Source organism: Aethalodelphis obliquidens, unplaced genomic scaffold, assembly GCF_003676395.1.
Source record: "Aethalodelphis obliquidens isolate GAN/ISIS:26980383/991018 unplaced genomic scaffold, ASM367639v1 scaffold61, whole genome shotgun sequence".
NCBI classification, from domain to species: Eukaryota; Metazoa; Chordata; class Mammalia; order Artiodactyla; family Delphinidae; genus Aethalodelphis; species Aethalodelphis obliquidens.
In genome coordinates, this window is record NW_020838005.1 from 4,327,201 (window position 1) to 4,349,402 (window position 22,202).

General features: G+C 49.9%; 1 protein-coding gene across 1 annotated transcript in view; it reads right to left on the reverse strand.

Moving 5' to 3' along the window:
* Positions 1–22,202, reverse strand: part of SCARA5 (scavenger receptor class A member 5) — a 116,950-nt gene that overhangs the window by 91,866 nt on the left and 2,882 nt on the right. The window contains exons 2-3 of the mRNA XM_027087879.1: positions 20,819–20,939; positions 424–552 (exon numbers count right to left, since the gene is read on the reverse strand). Coding sequence (XP_026943680.1) covers positions 424–552; positions 20,819–20,933 — 244 coding nt within the window. The 5' untranslated portion in view covers positions 20,934–20,939. The remainder of the gene's footprint in view (positions 1–423; positions 553–20,818; positions 20,940–22,202) is intronic.

Here is a 22,202-nt window from a genome sequence, read left to right on the forward strand (position 1 = left end):
ATTAGCCTCAGCAACAAAGTGTCTCATAATTCTTTTCATCACATCCCAGGACAGGGGGCCCAGCCTGCTCAGTATGAACCATAGTGCAGAGCTCTAGGGAGGCCCAGTGTAACGCACAGCATCACACTATGAGGCAGGACAAGGCAGAAGCCACCTGGAGCAGCTAGGTCTCTACTCAAGAGATTTCCCGTGCTCATATAGCCCCTGCCAGCTCCTCACCCCACACAGAGCAGGCAATGATACTCAGACTCATGCCTGGTTGGAAAGACCAGCCAGCTTCCTCCTTTGTGGTTTCCATGGTGAGAAAAGCAGTGTTAGAGTTCCTGACTGTGGGGAAGAAGAGCTCCAGCTCCCCAGTTTTCCCATCTGCTCTCACTTCTCGTTCACCTCCTTAAAGGCCAGGATGGGAAACGATGCTCTTACCTGCTAAGATGAAGATGCCCACGAGAATCAGGAAGACCAGCAGGTAGAGCCCAAGGACTGCATGCTTCAGGGCCGACAGGGAGCCCAGCTGGGTGCAGCAGCCACCCGCCCGTCCTTTGTGGCACGGACCTACACAATAAGGGTAAGAAGAAGAGGGAAAAAGACATTTGAAAATCCCCAAAGCCCTTTTTCTCTTTTGGTCTCATCTCTCCCTGATGCATGCAGATGTCCACATGGAACCTCTCACACAACTTCTGCACATCTGTAATGCAGCTGGAATGGTGGGAAGCTTTTCTGAATCGTGAGAAGCTTTTCTGCTTCTATCTCTCCTCCCATCCTCTGTGCTCACGAACTAGCCAGACAGGCATGCCCACAGCTCACGAGGCCACGCAAACCCACCTCCTAGAGCCAGTCCAAGCCACAGAGAAAGCTCAAATAGGCTGGAATATGTGTCCTTTATAAAGTGTTATTGTCCCATGTGATCAGGAGAAGATGGAGAGAATTTTAGAAAGAGGTTGCAAACTCCAGCTTCTAACAGTGGCCTGGAAGGGATGTGGGCCAGGTGGGCCTGGGGAACCCAACAGTGCATGCCCAGTCTGGAAGAGGTTGCCATGCAGGAAGAAGGGCCGGGCGTTGGCAGATCCAAAAATCACTTCTCCAAACCACTTCTGGCTTCAAGACAAGTCAGAAGTGATTTGGAGAAATCTCCCTTTTTTTAAGTGTTGACAACTAATTAGAGAAAAAAACCACAAAAAACAAAAAAAACCACTAGGGAGCGTAAACAAAACAAAACACATTTACGGGCCGGATCCACCCACCAGTTTACAACCTCGGGTTAAGATTTACAGGAAAACATAGTACCTAACTTCATCCCGTGAAACTACACAAGGCTCACCAGGTTCTGGCCAAAATGGAACAGCAAAATATCAGAGTTCTAATGGAACTTACCGATTGTCTAGTACAACCCCTTCTGTTTACAGATGAAGGACAGCAAATGTTAGTGACAAACCCTGGGTGAGGACCCAGGTGCCCTGACTCTGTCCTCTTTCCACTGGACTTCTCCTTCGAGGCAGCCTTCAGATGGCTGGTGCAGAGGCCAGCAAGCTTACCAACGTCCGCCTGCTCTGTCAGCTGACAATGGAGAGGAAGGGATGCCGTCCCACCCTGACCCCCAGCACGGCAGGTAAGAATCTATGGAGGGGGGACTTCTCTGGTGGCACAGTGGTTAAGAATCCGCCTGCCAATGCAGGGGAGACGGGTTCAAGCCCTGGTCCGGGAAGATCCCCCATGCCACGGAACAACGAAGCCCGTGAGCCACAACTACTGAGCCCGCATGAGCCTAGAGCCCGTGCTCCACAGCAAGAGAAGCCACCGCAATGAGAAGCCCGCGCGTCGCAACGAAGAGTAGCCTCCGCTCGCCGCAACTAGAGAAAGCCCACGCACAGCAATGAAGACCCAACACAGCCAAAATATTAATTAATTGATTAATTTTTTTAAAAAGAATCTATGGAGGGCATTTTTTTTTCAAAGTACACATGTCCCTATTATGCACATTCTCCACCCCCTGCAAGGGAGACTATTGCCAACTGGAGAACATCGCGCATAGAGGCATGGGTGGGAACCGGAAAAGGCTGACAGCAGATGATGAAATAATTGAGAGTCAGAAAACCTTTGAGGTGCTTCGGAGGCTCCTTATCACCTCTCAAGTAACACGGCCACCTGCACGGCCTTCAGGAGGTTTGGTGACCACAAGGGAAATGGCGGTGACCACGCTGGTGCCCTGGCTCTCCAGAGGTATTGTTCAGTGAGGAACATTTTCCCACGCATTTACTCCATTTTATTGAAAATGCTGTTGTTAAAACAGCTAAGTAGGACTATTACATAATATTTCCGTAAAACATCGGGTACGATTTGGAACAAGTTGTCGAGAAATACAAATTCAGTTACCGTTCTCATCAACACTTAAATGTTAGCAATTTTTCTAGACTTAACCTGATTTTCCACAAAGACCTGCACATCTTTCTAACTCACCCTAAATCTTCTTTTTCAGAATTTTCTATCTCTTTCCACACAGTAGGATCTATAACCTGTTTTGCTCCTAAATACGCAAGCTTCTTGTAGCATTTTGTCTTTTTTTTTTTTCTCGTGAGAGCCGCTGGCTGGCGGATTGCAACTCTTAGAGAACAGTTTTTTTCCCTTGAGAGTCAAAGCGGTAGGCATAGCATAGTGTATTATACAAATATTAGTATCTTTATTGCGATGGTTGTTCCAGCTCTCCTCATCCCTGCTTTTCTTGACATAATGATGAGAATAATGGCAGTCTAGCTACTGGGAGGGGTCAGAAGACACCCAGGTTGAAATGCTATTGTCCTTGTGTTTATCCCCAATCCATCTTGGGCTTCTTCATTTGTTGCCTTTGTTTGATCCTCTTCTTATTTCCCTTGAAGGTTTAATTAAGTTTAACCGTATGCTGTTAACTGTTCCAGTTTCACTGAAATGTTCTATTTCTTGTTCATTACAAAAAGAAATCGTTCTCTCAAAAAGATGTTGATATAATTTTTTGCACATAACTTTTTTATTGAGACACAAGACATTATATTAACACTTTGCCTGAGCTCGAGGCAGTCTGTTTAGTAAGCTGAACATTAATACAGGAACGGATTAAGTGCAAGCAACACACATTCACGGGTTGACTAGTAAGGCTACTTAACGATTTATAAAGTGCTAGATTAGTGCTAATTGTCATTCAGTTTGAAATTTTTCACCTTGGGGAGGAAAACAAAGCAATCAGGACCCCTTCCATCCTCTAGGAATGAAAACATTTTCCTAAACCAATCAGTCACAAGAGCAAGGGCTACTTTTCCTTTACTCCCACTAATTAGAACATCATCCCTTTATTGTCAAGTCTGTACTAACTTTCAATATTTGGCAGAATGGGGGAGGAAAATCACACAGCCAAGAAGACTGCTAACGTGCATTTTGCCCCGTTGCTTGCACGTGTATTGCCAGCTCATTGTAAGAGTGGGGCGAACTGCAATGATATAGTTCTATTTTTTCCCCATCAAAAAAGAGTAGTTCCCTTCTCCTCTACCTAAGGCTTCTGTCTAATAGCAAGCACCCCTGGTGACATGTCCCTTCATCAACTTACACACACAACATAGACCTTCCTCTGAGAGAGCTCAGTCCCCTTAGCAAGACTCAATTACCTTGCGCATTACACAAAATCCATTCTAGATAGAACATAAAAAGGGTTTCAGATAGAGATTTTGCAGAAACATTCAGTGATCTTCTGTTCCACAAGCGGAACTTCATTGAATGTTTCTGGCAAGATGGCTAGAGAATATGATTGTAAGGGAAAGAAGACAATTTAGGGGAAAGACAAGTTACTAAATCTGCCCAAAACACATTTATTGACTTTTTAATATAACATAGCAGCAGCATGTTAGCTGAGTAGACCATTCAAATTATTTAAGCTTGGTGGAAGATTGAAAACACTCCAAAACAATACAATCAGTAAAAACAGTATGCTCATTTGTTTTTTTAAAAAAGTAAAAGAAATGAGCCATGAAAAGACATGGAGGAAGCTTAAGTGCCGATTAGTAAGTAAAAGACACCAATCTGAAAAAGCTACTTACCGTATGATTCCAGATTTATGACATTCTGGCAAAGACAAAACTATGGGGACGGTAATAAGATCAGTGGTTGCCAGGGGTTGGGAGTGGGGAGGGATGAACAGGTGGAGTACGGAGGACTTTCAGGGAGGTAAAACTCCTCTGTGTGATACTGTAATGATGGATACATGTCATTATACATTCGTCTAAGCCCATACAATGCTCAACACCAAGAGTGAACCCTAATGTAAACTATGGACTTTGCACGATAATAACATGTCAGTGTAGGTTCATCAGTTGTAACAAATGCACCTCCCTGGTGGGGGATGTTGATTATAAGGGAAGCTGTGCACATGTGGGGCAGGTGGTACATGGAAACTCTCTGTAATTTCCACTTAATTTTGTTGTAAACCTAAAACTGCTCTAAAAGTTAGTCTATTTTTAAAAAGTAAAGGTTTTTTAAAAATATATATTTATTTGGCTGCATTGTGTCTTAGTTGAGGGATCTTTGTTGCAGCACTCAGGCTCCTCTCTAGTTGTGGCGCGGGCTCTAGAGCGCGTGGGCTCCGTTGCCCCGAGGCATGTGGGATCTTAGTTCCCCAACCAGGGATCGAACCCACATCCCCTGCAGTGGAGGGCAGATTCTTAACCACTGGACAACCAGGGAAGTCTCAGTAAAGGTTTTGACTTATGGATCGTTGGGGTAAAAACTCTAACAGACTTTTATTGAACACCCACTGTCCTACTGTGGTAGCCCTACTGTGGTAGCCAGCCTTCAAGATGGCCCCAGATGATCCCATCCCCTTGTATAGTCTCCTTCTGCATTGTACCAGGATTGGCTTGTGTGACCAGTAGAATATGGCAGAAGTGATGGTGGGTCACTTCTGAGATGAGACAAAAGACACTGCAGCTTCCTTCTTGCTTACTCTTTCTCTTTCTTGAAATATTCATATGGGGGGAAGCCAGCCACTATGTCATGAATACACTATAGAGAATCTACACGGTAAGGAACAGAGGTCTTCAGCCAACAGCCACGTGAGTGAGTCTGGAAGCAGGTCCTCCAGCCAAATCAAGTCTTCAGATGACTACACCCTGGCTGAGATCTTGACAGCAGTCTCATGAGAGACCCTGAGCCAGAACAACCCATCTAAGCTGCTCCCAGATTTCTGCCAGATTGGACTATGTGGATACACATATTTTCTGAGCAGAATTTTGGATCTGAAAAAATAAACAAAATCTTGGATTTCCTTGCACACCCATGGCTTCCTCAGAAACGGAGTGAGATAACAAATTTTGTTGTTTTAAGCTGCTAAGGTTTGGGGTCATTTGTTATGCAGCAGTAGATAACTAATACACTATGGTAGACATTGGGAAATACAAATATAACAAGCCGTGTGAGGGAGAGATTTTGTCAGTGTCATTCACGTCCAACTTTCCAGTTCCTAAACCAGTGCCTGGCACACAGCAGACACTCAGAAAATATCTGTTGAATGAGAGATGAAGATACAATCACTGCCTTTCAGATGCTCACACCCGAGGGGAAGAAGACATATAAACTGATAACTATCACACAAGTGTGAATGAAGCAGGTGTAGAGGGGCGATATGGCACAAGCAAAGCATGGCACTGCAGAGGCAGTGAGTCCTTCTGTGTTGCAGGTCATCTCAGGGTCTGCCTTGAAGAGGCAGCAACTCAGCAGGGCTTTGAAGGACAGGCTTTTGTAGATGGGCTGAAATCCGTTATCTTTCTCTCCAGCTTTATCGTCTGATTTATAGCTATTAGAAATTTGAAAACTGTGACTTGAAGAAGAAAACTTTCTTCCTCCGTGTGAGAACTGTTCTGAGGAAAGTACCAGACCAAGCTGTTAGTTATTAAACATAGTCGTTGCTTGCAGACATGCTCACACACAGAACCAGATCGAGGGAGAGAATGGCACCAAGAAAACAAAACAAAAACTCTTCCAAGATCTGGGAGAATCAAGAGAAAGGGTTTTCATCTTGCAGTGGCCCCCAGAAAGGCGGGTGACATCTCAGACGATCAGGAAGCCAAGAGAAGGAGGCTCAAGAGGTTGGAGAAGACAGTGACTCTAAAAGGGCAAATAGGAACTAAAAAATACGTACAAAGTGACTGGCAGACTGGGTTCCGAAGGCCAGGCTGGGAGATGTTGTGTGGAACCGTGCTTGGTGATGAATGGCTAGAAGCAGCCCGATGGGTGGTTTCCCCACCGCTAAACACCCATCTACATGTAGCTGCACAACTTTCCCGTAGCTGAGTACCCCTGGGCTATTATTTTCTTTCTCACTCCACTTTTTTTTTTAACTTAAATTTATGTAAGAAGGAAATTTTATATCATCCTCATAAGTGGAAAATTAGTATCTTCCTATTCCATTATTATTAATGGAATAAATAAATGGTACTTATTCCTTTAAAATAAATATCTAACTATTAAAATAACAAATTCACACCCATATGTCACCTTGAATACCACTGTCGTATATAGTCACATTCTGAGAATCACTGACTTTAGTAAAAGTAATTAAATCACAGTTCAGTGCAAGTTGTGGAGAAAAAGTTGATGCTCTCCATAGAAGAATTCACTTATAGAGAAGCAAAACCAAACTTTTTAGATGGTCAAGATTAAGAATAATCTAGAAGGTAAAATGTTAAGGATTAAGTGCCATTGAAATAACCACGTCAGAACCTTGCCCTCATCTCTGATACTAACCTCATTATTCACAATTGTCGATTTCCATCTCTCCCTGCCCTGCTTGTCTAAAGGTCCTCTGAGACTCACCCATTTCCCTACCCATCAACCAGCACACAGCAGAACTGCAACAAGGTTCTTTGCAAGAACAAAGATATGTGGGGCTTCCCTGGTGGCGAAGGGGTTAAGAATCCGCCTGCCAATGCAGGGGACATGGGTTCGAGCCCTGGTCCGGGAAGATCCCACATGCCGCGGAGCAACTAAGCCCGGGCGCCACAACTACTGAGTCCACATGCCACAACTACTGAAGCCCACGCACCTAGAGCCCATGCTCCGCAACAAGAGAAACCACCTCAGTGAGAAGCCACGCACCTTAACCAAGAGCAGCCCCCGCTCGCCACAACTAGAGAGAGCCCACGCACAGCAACAAAAACCCAACGCAGCCAAAAATTAAATAAATTTATAAAAAGAACAAAAGACATGTGTAAGTCATTTATTTTTGGTGCAAAGACTGGTTCTTACAGCTGTTGTATGCAAATAGTTGACACATTTTTGTTGGCTGAAAAACAAATTTTTGAGCAAAATTTTGGTCTGAAAAAATAAACAAAATCTTGGCTTTCCTTATTCACCCATGACTTGGAATAGACACTTAGAGCCCACATAGGTGAACTGTGCGAGCAATTCATTGGAACTGAACTTAATCCTAGCTGAGCAGCATCATCACGTGTGGTGCTGTGGATGACATCCAGAGGCCTAAGCCACAACCTTGGACGTTCTTGTTCTGATTCAATGATGAAATCATGCATCTATGACATCGAGGTACCCAGTTCTGGAGTAAGGCATTTGTCATATCAAAACAATGTGAAGACACATTTTTGGAAAATCAATTAAAGTCCTTCTATTATCAGAGCTTCGTTTAATTTTTTTTGAACTTTGATTTCTCTTTAATAAGACACACACAAAAGGAGGTGCCTCAAACTATTGTATTATTCCCAGAGGTTAAAATTGTGACGGGTTCCTTTTAATCATGGGAACAAGAGTGCCCCCTAAAGAGCTTTTGCTAAAATACTGCTTCCTGAGGGTGGCGAAGGGCTTGGGAGCAAGGATTAACGAACAGAAAAGGAAAGTTTATCTGAAAACCACTTGGTTCCAGACAGCTGAGCTGAGGATGAGTCGTGAGATGGTCCCCCAATGTTAGTGGGAGCATCAGAACCTCTGGGTCTTTGTTTCCCTGTACTATATCAGGCAGGTGAGGGTCCCTGACACTCACAGGGGGACAAGCATGGTTTGGGGGCTCTGTGCAGAGAGATTCAAAGCCTGCCTTTGGCCCATATTGGCTGGGAGACATGAGAAAGCATTCTGAGTTAGCCCTTGCATCAGTGTAGCCTTTCTTTGCAAAACTGAGCTTTCAATCTCTTAACCATAATTTTAAGGCATTTGGGGAGTCATCTGTTTGAATTTATTTTCCTTCCATTTGAAAAAATACTCACAAATCGCATCTGATAAAAGTGGGTATTTACTTCTTTCCAAAGAACCTGGGTCTAAACAACATTAAAAACAAATAAAAATAAAACAGGATGAAATCATTCAATTGTCACCTAACTGAGTTTTACCAACAACAAACACTCAGCCATTTTTTTTGTCCTTGTTGTCGTCCTCTTTGGTCCCATAGCTCGTACACAGCAGGTGGAGATAAGGTTTTATGGCTGGGAGGGACCTTGGCGCTCATCCCATCCAGGGATCTTGTTAAACCCTCCCGAGGTTGACTTCCTCATCCTCACTCTGGTTACTCATCACTCACATTGTTCATTGTAATGGGCAGCCCCAAATAACCTCTGTCTTTGTAGCTGCGCCACTTTCTGGCTTTCACGGAGACCTCTGTTTACTTTTCCTCAATAAAGGGAAGAGGAGGGTGTGAGGCAGGGACATTACAGAGCAGTTTCATCTGACCTGAGTCTAGGAGGGTCCCAAACCACCAGCCGGGGTGGGGTGAGCACCGATCACCTCTGCCCTGTTGGACCACACACCTGGGTCTTCAAGGCAGACAGCCCAGTGAGGGCGCCAGACAAAGGGGACTACAGTCCTCTGCATGATCCGATGGGATCCCATTTCTAAGGAAAGGAGAGGGAGGGATGGTGGAGCTAATTCCATTTAGATGTTATGATGACCTAGGACAGTGTCTCCAAGTACTTCTAGAGATATTTTGTAACTTCCCTGCAATACTTGTTATTTTTTCCGTCCCCATCTATTTCTCAAGTTACTCTGCATAAAAATTCTTGAGAACAATCAGGGGCTTGTGTGCTTATTTACCAGCAATGGGAAGGGACCCTGGTTTGTGTGCATATAATTTTGCAGCTGGGGCTGAGGGATGAAGAGAGAAAGCCAGGTGGGAGGGGATAGAGGGCAGTCAAGGTGAGCTGGCTGCTCCCTGCAACCCAGGAGGAGGGGAGAGGCCAGGGAGTCCCAGGAAGAAGAAGCAGGTTCTGGGGCTGGGGGAAGATGCCCATACTCTTACCCAACATGGGCAGTGCATGGATTGGAAGAAATGCTGTCTCAATGCAGGGAGACTCAAAACAACAGTGGGCTCAGGATTCGGCCTAAATAGGGGCCAAAGACCTTCCTCCCATAGAGTGGCTCTGGATCCCTTTCAGAAAGATTCCCAGTTCCTCTCCTGGCGCCTTGTCAGAGGAAATAAATCATCTGATAATGTATTAGCAATGCGGAGGCCAGGGCTCAGCTATTTCCATGTTTAAATCATTACTCTTTCCAGGCTGCTAGAGCAACCTCCCACCCATGCCCTGGTCCACCTTGGTTTGATGAATTGGTTTATCCTCGGGGCAGGAATGGATAGGTTTAATACCCTCCGCCCCACCCCCGTCTCACTCCCCCAGATCCCACCACCAATTGAGTTGGAAGGGCCACCTGGCTGTTTGGTTTTGAACACAGGAAGGCTGAAGTCTCAGCCCATGCCATCTGTACGGGAGGGAGCTGGGACTGTCCCTGAAGCCTCCAGGCTCAGAAGCCCCCAGCTCTGGCCTCTGCACAGGAAGCAGTGCAGGCTGGGCCACAGGTGGGAGTTCAGCAGATCTGAGCAAAGATGATGGCCCTCAGACCCTCTGAACCTCTGTCACCTGCTAAGGCCTAGAACCAACAGTTGTCAGGTATAGAGCTTCATTGGGAAATCATGGCCAATAATGGAATAGTTAATAATGAGAACGGAATTGCACCCATCAGTCAATGAATAAAAATACACATTTGTCGAGGGTGAGCTCCCAGAGAACAGGGTCTGTGATTCATCTCTGGATCCCACAGGTCCTGGCATATAGCAGATACTCAATTAACATCGTTGGCTGTTTGCAGATAAGTGAGACTAATAAACTGAACACAAATTTCCTGGGCCTTCCAAGCCATTGTTTAGGCTTTTGTAATAACCACGTATTCTAGTTTCTGTATTTGATGCTTTGACATCTTGGAGCCTCGGGATAGGAAACATCCTCCTCTCCACCACTCAGTTCACCTTTGTTTCCAGGAGTTGTGCTGTTTCCTTTGGTGATGGAGTTTTGCCCCTCCAAGAGAGGTTCATGATCTCCTAGAACCTAGGACCTAAACTAGATACAAAGAACTTCGGGGCTTTGAAAACTTACCTAGAAATAGAGTAGCCGGAACAACCTTTTTTATATTCCTGGTCACAAACAGAACACTTTACCAGGAGGGCCTTCCTCAGAGGGCAGGGAAAGGACACACCCAACAAGCTGAGGGTCCTGGGGCTGCCCTGGGCGTCCCCAGGTAGGCAGGCTTTTCTTACTTCCACCTGCTGGCAAGACAGTGCCCTTTTCACCTTCAGTCTGTCAGCATCCAGGGACCACCCCCGCCCCCAATCCCCATAAACCTACATGTGAAAGGCAGCTCCCCCTGGACACACTGGAAATGCTTAGAATACTTAAGATGCCATATTTACATTTTAATAGATGCCTTAGGTCAGGTTTGGGAGATCATCATAGCTCCAGAGGGAAGAAAGGAATTCCTACATGATATGCTGAGGTCAGAATGGGACCAGAGAACCAAGATGCCCAGACAGAACTTGCCGGGCAAAGGGACAAGATCAAGCTCACTGTTACCCGTGCACAAATGATGAGATCATTTTCAAACAGAGACACTGTTAAGAGTGAGTAGTGCTCTATGAATCAACACGCAGGGAGAGCCGAGCGCCATAGACCAAACGGTTCCTGCGAGCTTCAGACAGGACACTTGTCCCAGTCTCCCCTGTCCTCTTAATCCTTTTCAATCTGCCCCTCCCAACCTGATGGCTGCCATCTGCCGCCTTCAGGTCTCTGGTACGTTCTATCTTCCCAGTCCCTCCTCCATCAATTGGAGAAACTCACCCACACTGAGTGTCAGGAGAGGAGGCCAGCAGCCAGCCCCTCCCTGCAGCCCCCTCTCTTAACAGGACTTCCTAAACACGTGGCTTCTTCTGCCCACTATGAACATCTTGGGTTGTCTTGACTTGAACTCAATCTCAAGCCAGATAGCAGGAAATAGGAAGGTACCAGGGAACAGGTGGGCTTCAGGACACTGTGCGGAAGGCTGGAACCATCGCGGGCCCCCATCAGCTCTGTGGCCAGGCCTTAGGTTAACCAGCATCTGCGTCTGCAGGGCAGGGTCCTGGCCAGCCCTACCCTGCTGGGCTCCCTCTTCATGGCCGTGTTTATATCTTCCGAAACCTACTGCTGAACTCTGCATATGCAGTTTAGACTCCAGCCCAGAAGCCACAGGAGGTGGTAGGGGGAAGGGGGAGGATGCCGGGGAGAGAGGGGCATTTCTCTGACCTAATGTCTGTAGAGGATAGTGTCCCAGGCTTCCCTCTGAAGCCATTTAAGACCCTGTCCTTGTGCTCCTGTCCAAACCTATTTGGATTTATATCTATTTCCTCTTAGAATAATTCATTCCATCTCTCTCCTGCAACAGAGCCATTTATTCCCACGGCCCCGTCCTAGCTTTGTCATTCCCCAGGATGTCTCCACCTCTGAAACCTGAAACTCCAAGAATCCACGCTCAGGCCCTCACCACCAGCAGCCTAGCTCTTGAAAGTCCAGGGTCTCCGAGTCCTGGAACCGCAGTGAACAGGGTGAGCTACGCTGAGGGGCGGGGTTTAAGGACCAGGCAGATGTGGATTTGAATCCAGGCTCTGCCTCTGACTACATGGGTGACCTTGGGCAATTTGCGTTACCTAAGATGTTACCTTCTCATCGACAAACTGGGAATAATAATATGTCCTGAGGTGGGCTTTTTTTGTTTTGTTTTGTTTTGTTTTGCTGTAGGCGGGCCTCTCACTGCTGCGGCCTCTCCCGTTGCGGAGCACAGGCTCCGGACACGCAGGCTCAGCGGCCATGGCTCACGGGCCCAGCCGCTCCGCGGCATGTGGGATCTTCCCCGACCGGGGCACGAACCTGTGTCCCCTGCATTGGCAGGCGGACTCTCAACCACTGCGCCACCAGGGAAGCCCCTGAGGTGTTTTTTTAATTTACCTTAATTATTTTTTTCTTGGAGTATAGTTGCTTTACAATGTTGTGTTAGTTTCGGCTGTACCACGAAGTGAATCAGCTATATGTATACATATATCCCCTCCCTCCTGGACCTCCCTCCCATCCCTGCCCCCCTCCATCCCACCCATCTAGGTCATCACAGAGCACTAAGCTGAGTTTCCTGTGCTTTGGAGACAATGTATTGAAGCCCTGAGCACAGCGTGCTGCCCCCTCAAGGGGAGCTATTGTATCGTGATCGCTTGTATGTATCACACCGTATCATCACCGCTACAGGACCCCTGCCCCCTTCCCACCACCTCCCTTGGCCTCCCCCGATCTCCCTGTCTCCACAAGAGCCCAAATGATCTCCAGAGCTCCTGGCGCTCCAGGACAAGGCCCCCCTCCCCTGGCCCACACACCACGGTTGGGAAGGGGGCACTGGTGCCCTAGGGCTGTGTGCTCCTGGCAAGACCCCTATCATCAACACTCAGTCTTGCCAGCAGCTCTGCCCTGAGACCAGCACCCCAACCTCACTGAGTCCTCGATCCTGACTTCTGTCAGCCCCACAGAAGCCCCAGGGCTCCCCATCAACCACCATAATCCCCAGACAGCCTTGTTTCTTCTCCTTTGACATCTCCCTCCCCATCTGCTGAAACCTTCTCACTGTGGCCCAAGATGTCCCAGCCAGCCAACCAAAAAACCCTGATTTCCCCAACCTCTGCTCGAACATTTCCTGTTCTTTCTTCTTCTAACTGAACCCTGCTTCCCTTTTCTTCTCAAGTATGGATTTCTCTCTCCCACATTCATGCAACTGACCTAAGGGTGCGGTAGGTGGTTTTATTTGCTCCTCGTTACTTCCAGAACCTTCTCTCTCTTCTCCATAAAACTCCCAGCTCTCGGGCTCCCCTGGTGGCGCAGTGGTTGAGAGTCCCCCTGCCGATGCAGGGGACGCGGGTTCATGCCCCGGTCCGGGAAGATCCCACATGCCGCGGAGCGGCTGGGCCCGTGAGCCATGGCCGCTGAGCCTGCGCGTCCGGAGCCTGTGCTCCGCAACGGGAGAGGCCGCAGCAGTGAGAGAGGCCTGCGTACCACAAAAAAACAAACAAACAAACAAAAAAAAACAATCCCAGCTCTCACATCACACGACTGTATGCTTCTCCTCGCGCTAAGGGACACGTGCTACCCTCCCCATCTCTGCGCTCACTGTTGCTCTCTCTCAATCTCCAGTTCTGACTGGTCCTTACCTTCCCTCTCCTAATGGCACGTTCTCCCTCATGCACTCGAAATGTGGGCAAAAATGAGATGGGCTCGGGATGCAAAATACACACCGGGTTTTGAAGGCTCAGCCCGAGTAAACATGTATAAGTAACTCCATCGCTTTTACAGTGATTACATAGCGAATTGATACTATTTTGGATATACTGGATTGAAGCAAATACATTCCTGTATTTAAATTCGGTTCATCTGTGTCTCTACCTATTTGTGTGGCTACTAGAAAGTTGAAAATGGCACATGTGGCTCACATGACATTTTGATTGGCTCTACCAATCATCAAGGCCCTTTCTTAATCCCAATTTTACGCGTCCCAGGTGAGAGCTACCTCTCAGGTTTTCCTGGTGCCCTCCGTCCAGAACGCCAACTCGGCATTCCCTGACCTCACCAGGACCTACTAACCACGGACCCCACCGTCTTTCCACCACCCTTCCTGTCTCCCATCCAGCCTTCCCTTCTTGTCCGACTTGCATTCCATGATTTACGTTATCCACTGTCTCCCACAGCCTCCCCTCTCTCGTCCCTCTCTGACTTCCTCTCTCACTCACTGGGCAGCACTCTGACCCTGGTTAAACCTAACTCTGCCACTGCACTGCATCCATAGAGTGGAGCATGGCTGGGAAGGGAAGGACACGCCTCCATGCTCCTGACTTTGCAGAACTTCCTTCCTTCCCAAGGCAGACTGCCGAAACTCTCCCCTCTAAACTGCACTTCCATTTGAAAATGAATCACATTATAATGAGAGGTCTGTGTCTTCTGGGGACTTTAAGCCCCTTGAGGGCAGGAACCAAGACCTTTTATTTCTGCACTCACCAGCAGCACCATAAAACCCTGTCCTCTTTGGATGAAAGAGGTCCCAGTTCCTTGTGTGGACTCAGGTGCCCGGGGCGATTGAGGCCATGTGTAGTCTGCACCGAATGCCATCCTCCACCAGGAACAATGAAATGCACCCCTCGACTCTTCTGGTAGCCAACCTCAGGGACCTACTGTCTCTGATGGGGGTATGGGGGTGGACAGACTCACACCTGCCATGGAGCCAGGTGCCCTCGGGACCCAGAATATTTCTTACAGATCCTACTGTACTCTTTGGGGATTAGGACTAAAAGAACTTGCTTGGTTTCCTCTAGTATCTAGTCTTCACGAGGAAGCCCACTAACCCAAACTCTGCCTTCTTTAGCAGAAGGAGGAACCAGACTTAAAACACTGTCCAGGGGCTTCCCTGGTGGCACAGTGGTTAGGAATCTGCCTGCCAATGCAGGGGACACGAACCCCTCGAGCCTTGGTTTGGGAAGATCCCACATGCTGTGGAGCAACTAAGCCTGGGAGCCACAAGTACTGAGCCTGCGCTCTAGAGCCCGCGAGCCACAACTACTGAAGCCCGTGTGCACAACTACTGAAGCCTGTGCGCCTGGAGCCGGTGCTCCACAACAAGAGAAGTCATTGCAATGAGAAGCCCACGCACCACAATGAAGAGTAGCCCCTGCTCACTGCAACTAGAGGAAGCCCGCACGCAGCAATGAAGACCTAATGAAGCCAAAAATTAATTAATTAAATAATAAATTTAAAAAAAAAACACTGTCCAGGCCAGGGGTCTCTGAGAAGTGGCGTGGGTGCTTCCTGGGAGACCCTGGGTGGCAGTAGCTGTCCCTGACCTCTCTGTCTCCCCCTGTCCTTCTCCATTTCCCCAACATGTGCAGAGGACTCCCCAAAGGGCAGGGAGGTGAAATAAGTGTGTATCAAGGGTGCACTGTGTCCAAGGTGCTCTACTCGGGTTATATCACGTGATTCCCCCACGGGTCCTGTGAGTTGAATAACATTATTCCCATTTTGCAGATGGGAACACTGAGGATGAGAGGGTCAGGGCCCCAGTGAAACAGATGGCCCACTTAAATTAGGAAATGTCATAGAATTTAATAAAGGGAACATATGCAAAGGTGTGGCCAGGGTGTAAGATGCCCACAAGGGACAGAGTGGTGTCCTTGAACTGTAACCACCTCGGTTACAAAGCCCAGGAGGGGAGCAGTTACTGGAGCCTAGAAGGAGAAAGCCCGAGTGGAGAGGGTGGCTTACAAGGGGCTGTGACCTCGGGTGGAAGGACACAGTGGCCCAAGGTGACCCCATAGGGCAGGAGCTGAGGATAAACAGGCAAGCTCCCATCTTCCATCCTCCCCGTCCTGCCAGGGCGGCTCCCCACAAGGCAGAGAGTGGCGAGTGGCAGCGGGTGGGAATGCAGGGGCAACAGAAGACACCCCGCGCCGAGCCCAGACCTGCCAAAGTTCAACATCTTGGCACCTCCCTGGGCTGTCCCCCCTCTTGTGGAGGGACAGTCCCTGGGGCCCAAGAGATCCAGGATCCTTCCTGGCCCCCAGCCCCCCGTGAGCTGGGGGAGCTGAGTGCACCACGGCACCGCATGAGTTAACATCTCTGCTATTCTCCTGCTCCAGTGCCGGATTCTCCAACCTGTAGAGGCCCTGACCCTCTGTGAGGCCCCAGCCAGACCCTCCCAGGAACTCCACTCCCACCCTTGGGCAGCTGCCCGGCAGCCCTCAGCTACGCCAGATGAACCAGGGAGAGGTGATGGATGAGAAAGGAGATGCGGGGACTCCCTTAGGAGAATAATTTAATTTTATGGGGCAGGGACGCAGGAATGGGGAGCTCAGGCCCTAAACGCAGCAAGCGGCCTGGCTTGCAGGCGTTGGGCGCGGCCAGGCGCATGTGTAACTCATTACCTCTGCGAGCCTCCCATTCGCGGCCGACGGATGATGCTGGGAGCGCGGTGGAGGGCCCGAGGCCACGGGGAGAGAGTGACTGCAATATTTTTCTGACACTAACACCTCTCTCTGGCCCTTGGAGAGGGCCGTGGAGGAGCCAGGCCCGGCTGAACACCACCCACGCCCAGCCTTCTGCCTTTGGGCGCCAGATTGGAGAGGCTTCAGCTGTCTGGGGAAGAGAAAGGCAGGACCAGGGAGGGGGAGGGGCGGGGGAGGGGAGGGGCGGGGGAAGGGGAGGGGAGGGGAGGGGCAGAGGGAGGGAGGCACAGAGGAGGCGGGGTGAGGTGGGGTCGCAGGCCCAGACAGCCCCTGTTTGGGTTTCTGCTCCAAGGGAGGTGTTGGTGGGCCCTGAGGTCAGCGGGGGCTTGGCTGGAAGACCTTGGAGGTTGCGTTCTGTCACGAGCCCACCCACAAATCCCAGCCACACAGGTGGAGCCCATGCTCTGCCCCGCTGGAGACCGGCAGGTGAGGAGGGCCCTGCCTGGGCGTCTTCCCATCCACAGCGGGGCTCGGACACAGGAAGGAGGCGGCGGGGTCCTGAGAGGTGGCCCGGCCAAGGGGTGCAGAGGATGGAGAGGTCCCGAAGGTGTCACCATGGAGCAGGGGTGCGACGGAGAGAGCCTGGAAGGATGTGCGTGGCACCATGCGGGAGAGGGGCAACGTGGCCTGTCATGGCGGGTGCCTAATAGCCCCTCAGCTTCCTTCTCACCTGGTGCGTGAACAGAAGGGAAGGGATGGTGGCAGGTAGGAGGGGAAGAGAAGACGACAGAGCAGAGGAGGGGAGGGGGCAGGGACGTGTAAATAACACCGCGTTTACACCCTGTCTTTAAAGTCCCACCTGCGTTGACGCCTGAGTCATACCTCAATATCTAGACTGAAGTTTTGCAACTTTGCTCCCGCCTGATCCCAAGATCCCCAGGGCCAAGAGGAGGGACCCCCTGGCCTCCCATCTCCCTGTTTTCAAGGGGAAAGTCCTGGGAGGGACTTGGAGCCCCTACAAGGCCTAGCAGACGACACTGCTTTCATTTACTCAAGGCCCGGAGTGTGGGGGATGGGGCTGGCAGGGTCCCCACCTCTGTCCACCTCTGCTTTCCCATCAACCTCCCTCCGCCCCTACCAGCCCCACCCCTTCCTCCCTCTCCTGTTACTCTGTAGAGATGAGAATCAAAGCAGCAAAGTGCCGGGGAAACACGTCAAATCTGGCTTGAATTTCCCCAAGTCAGAGCTCACCATTTTCCTCTTAGAAATGAGAGGGAAGGGGAAAAAAATCAAACCAGAAACCGAGGAGCCTTTAGGTGGTGGTTTCATCTCAACACTCCAGTTTCTCCGGGGTCTTCACGGCCGCCCCTCCACCCCCGGCCCCATGTCTGGCGTCCAGGAATGAAGTGTGGAGGAGACCCAGACGATGTGGAAATCAGGTTTAGAATTTATTTGTTCCGCCACCTTTAGATTTCAAGGACCCCTGTGTTTGCTCAGCCATTAGTTTGTTCATTCAGTCATTCAACAAATATTGATACTTGGGAGCACCTGCTGTGCCCCAGGCTGGGAGACACTGATGAACAAAACAGAGATGCCTGCCCTGGTCCAGCCTATGCTCTTCCCATGAGGAACAGAGAGTAAACAGTAAACATGATAAATAAGAAAATGATATAGTATGTTGAGGAGACTAGGACTCGGTGAAAAAGGAAAAAGAGAAGGAGGGAAATGGGTGTGCAGGGGAGGACGGGAAGCCCTGACACAGAGGTGAGATTTGAGCAAAGACCAGAAGGAGGTGAGGGGGACGCCTGGAGGGTCTGGGGGCAGCGTACGTCGGGTAGAGCGTGCCAGCAGGTCCACTGTGAGGGTCAGAGGCTCCTTGGCCACAGTCAGTGCCTGGGTTTTTATTCCCTTCAACGTGGGAGCCTTTGCTGGGCTTTGCTCCAACTCAGGTTTTAAAAGGACCACACCGCAAATACAACATCCAAGTCTGTTTCTGTGCACAGGATTTTAGGACTGGATGGGAGCTCAGAGACACCCCCTCTGCCCCTGTGGAGCACTGAGATGGAGACACTGAGGCCCAGAGAGGGGATGTGCCCATCAGGTCCCATGCCCCAGGGCGGGGTGGGGACAGGGGAGGGAAGAGTCAGCATCCAGCCTACATCTTCCGACCTCTGCTGTCCACACTTCACGGGGCGCTGCGGCTCAGGTGACCCCTGGGACACTTGCTGGCCTGGTTCTAAAACTGCCCTCCGACCAGATCTCCCCATGGCTGGGGTTACTGTTATTTTTCAGTCCTTCTGGTCCAAACGGCCTTTTTAAAAATCTCAGGTTCAGAAAAGGGGAGGTAAGATGAGGTCAAGAGAAGGGGGAACCATGGCCCAATGACACTCCCCAGGCCTCTCCCAACCCCTGGGGTCCCCCTGCCATGCCCTTCCCCACTGGCACCCCAGGATGGCCTGGGTGGTCCTGCAATTACCTCTCTGAGCTGTACCCCAGTTCTTTCTTCCCAAATCAGGCCTCTTTACTGATGGGCCACTGGGGAGAGGGTGGATGAAGGATGTGAAGGCCAGCTTGGCTTTGCTGATGTACTGATGGGGAAAAGCTGAGCATTGGTAGCTCCCTGGGGGAGGGGGGGGGGCTTCCTCTCTTCCCAGGTGTCATTAACTTAACAGAAACACTGGCCTGTCTGGTGCAACTCAGCTGGTAATACCTTTCCCCAGCTACCTCTTCTCTTACAAAACTGTATTCAGTCTTTAAGGCCTTTACCAGAAAGGCTTCGCCCTGCTTGACTTTAATAACTACACATATTTTTACCTGCTTTACATGGTGGGTAATTGTCCCCATGCCAGTCCCTCCCACTGGGATCAGAAGCTCTTGGAGGACAAGGATGGTTTCATTTCTCTCTGGAGCATCTCTGGCACCTAACCCATAGCTTGACACATTGTGGGTCCTCAAAATGTGGTTGTGGACTGGAATTCGGAGGAAGGGCTCTGATGGGGGGTAGTTTACTAGGGCAGGTGAAGGGCCCAGATCTCCTGTCTCCTCTCCCTCCTGAGACAATCCCTAATCCCTTTCTGAGCCACCCAACTTCCCTTCCTACACTCAGCACCTCATGGGAGGAAAGATGGGGTTGAATGAGGGGGAGTCATTTCTAATTTCGAGTAATTTCAAGACAAAGGCAGTTGGCAGAGTGGAACACAGGAACACAATGAAACATGGTGCTTGAGAAAAAAGTTGAATAAAGGCATCTGGGATGGTTAATTTTATATGTCAGCTCGGTTGGCCATAGGGTAACCAGATTAAACATCATTTCTGGGTGTCCATGAGGGTGTTCTAGATGAGATTAGCTTTTACATTGGTGGAATCAGTAGAGCAGATTGTCCTCCCCCATGTGGGTGGGTCTCATCTAATCAGTTGAGGGCCCGAGTAGCGCAAAAGGTGGGGAAATTCACTTTTTGCTTCCTGCCTGACTGCTGGAGCTGGGACATATCATCTCATCCTCTCCGGCCCTCAGACTGTGATCTGCACCATTGGCTTCTCTGGTTCTCAGGCCTTCTGACTCGGACTGAACTATACCACCAGCTTCCCTGGGCCTCCACGCTACAGACAGCAGATCGTGGGACTTCTCAGCCTCCATAACCATGTGAGTCAATTCCCCATAATCAGTCTCTTTTTGTGTGTAGACATCCTCGTGCTTCTGTTTCTCTGGAGAACCCTAAGACAGCCTGTTTCCATCTCATTGACCATCAGTTTTTACAAAACTCTCCTGTGAGTTTCCTTCTACTCATCTTTGAAGTGGGGTTGAAGCTCTCATCTCCTATACTCACTGCAAAGAGGAGTGTATTCATTCAGGCAATAAGCATTTATTAAGCACCTACTAAGTATCGAGCTCTGTGCTGGCTGCACAGGAGTTGGCTGTGAGCAAGGTGCTCTGAGCTCCTCTAGAGGAAACTGCATCTGTTGAATCTCCAGGGTTTTAGCAAATAACCAGCCCCCAAAGATGCAGTGCGGTCTGGGTCACTAGGATGGGGCCCCTTCCTGTGCCATGACCTGAGGCCTCAGTCCCAGGGGAGGATGAGCATCTGGAGAGGTGCGTTCCCTCCTTGCAAACACTTTAGGAAGCGCACTGGAGGTTCGTCACCCGAGAGGGTCTGGGCTTCTTGGTTCAGTTGCCTTTTGTGTGACCCCAGCCTCACCCAGAGGAGAGGACGGCAGAGAGGCAAAAGGATTGCTCTAGGAGTCAGGACACTCAGTGCTGGGGCCCCTCTATGACCGACGAGCTGTGTGATGCTTAATGCTTTTCTCAGTTTCCGCTAGCTCCTCTGTAAAATGCGTCTCATCTTGCTGGTCACACAGGTGTGTTGAGATGCATGAATGAGAAAACACACAGAAAAGACCCTTCCGAGCACGCATTTCAACCTATGCAGTATTGTGTGTGTGAGTGTGGGGGGGTCACCAGCACCCTGGGGCAATGCCAGGATCCGGTGTTGGGGGCAGGGCTGATCTCGCGCCTAAGACCGAGCCAGAGGCACTCACCGTCCTCACACAGGTTCAGCTTGGACAGGCTCCTGCCATCAAAGGGCTCCTCAAAGATGGAGCCAGAGTCACGGTCGCTCACGGTGGCGTGCAGGTACATGGCTTTGTTCTCCATCGCGTCCTGCAGCAGCAGGAGAGGAAGGGAGGACGCAGGGGGGAGAGAAAGGACATAAGCTGTAGGTGGAGACACAAATGAGTGGTGACCTTAGCCTGAACACTGGGAAACTCCCTCATCAGCAGGCATCAGTCACCGGATCCTTAGGACCCAAATTCCCCCTCCTCAACTTCCTTGGCTTGGGGAGGCCAAGGCCCTTTGGACCTTTCTGACCATGGGATCCGTCCCCTCCCTTTCATAGGTCTTGGTGGGGCTGGAGCCCTGCGCTGGGGGACACCAAGGGCCATGCTGGGTGGGGCTGGGAGAAGCCAACCCTCTTGACCCAAGCAGAGGAGTTTCCAAGATTCTGGAGTCCCGGGCACATCAGGGAGACTTGGGCTTCTGCTCTGTGTTGGAAATGGAGAGAAACTAGACATAAAGTGGGGGTACAGAGACCACCAGTCAACAGAGCTAAGACCAGAACTGCTCCCAAACCTGGCCAAGGTGGCATGGTCAGAAGGGCTGGGTTCAGGGGACCATAGCAGGGATTCACCCCCATGGGAGCCCAAGGGGCAGGTGGCCTCAGTGAGGTCCCCCAGACACTAAGGTCTGGGCAGCCTTAGACTGGGGAGGGCCCTGGTGTCCGATGGCCTCCTGAGGCTGGATCGCTGGGGCTTGGGGAGGACCCCATGGAATTTCTAGAATGTCCCATCCACATGGGGAAATGCTGTGTATGCTCTTTGAAATGAACCAGCCCCGTTTACACAAGTGTGCACGACGTGATCCCATTTTGTAATATCTACACATGTCCCAAGTACGTGACGGGAAAGATGCTATTCAGAGATGTTCTGGGTTTCCCTGGGTGAGACGTGTATTACGGGACTCTGGGTGGGATTGTGGGGATTTGTGCTTCTTTTTGTTCGCTGGATTTTCTGGGTTTTCTATGATACGTTTGCATTCTTTGTGCAAGAAGAAGAAATCATTTGCAGAGCCAGATCACAAAGTATTTATTTACCTAAAATACTCGATATCCTTTCCCCACACATACGCTCGTGATTTTGCAAATGACTCTCCACTTTCTGCTCAGTTCCAGCCACTGATTTATGTTGACTTTCGGTTCTGATGCTCTTTGACTATCTGGATATCGAACCCCAAAATTCGCTTTTAAAAAGTGAATTCTTTGGAAGATAAAAGCCCCCCGGGGAGGATGGGGGGGTCCCAGGCCCAGCGTGAAGCTAACTCAACCCTGAGGCCCAGAGAGCCTAGCCAGGCGTCTACCACTGTGAGAAG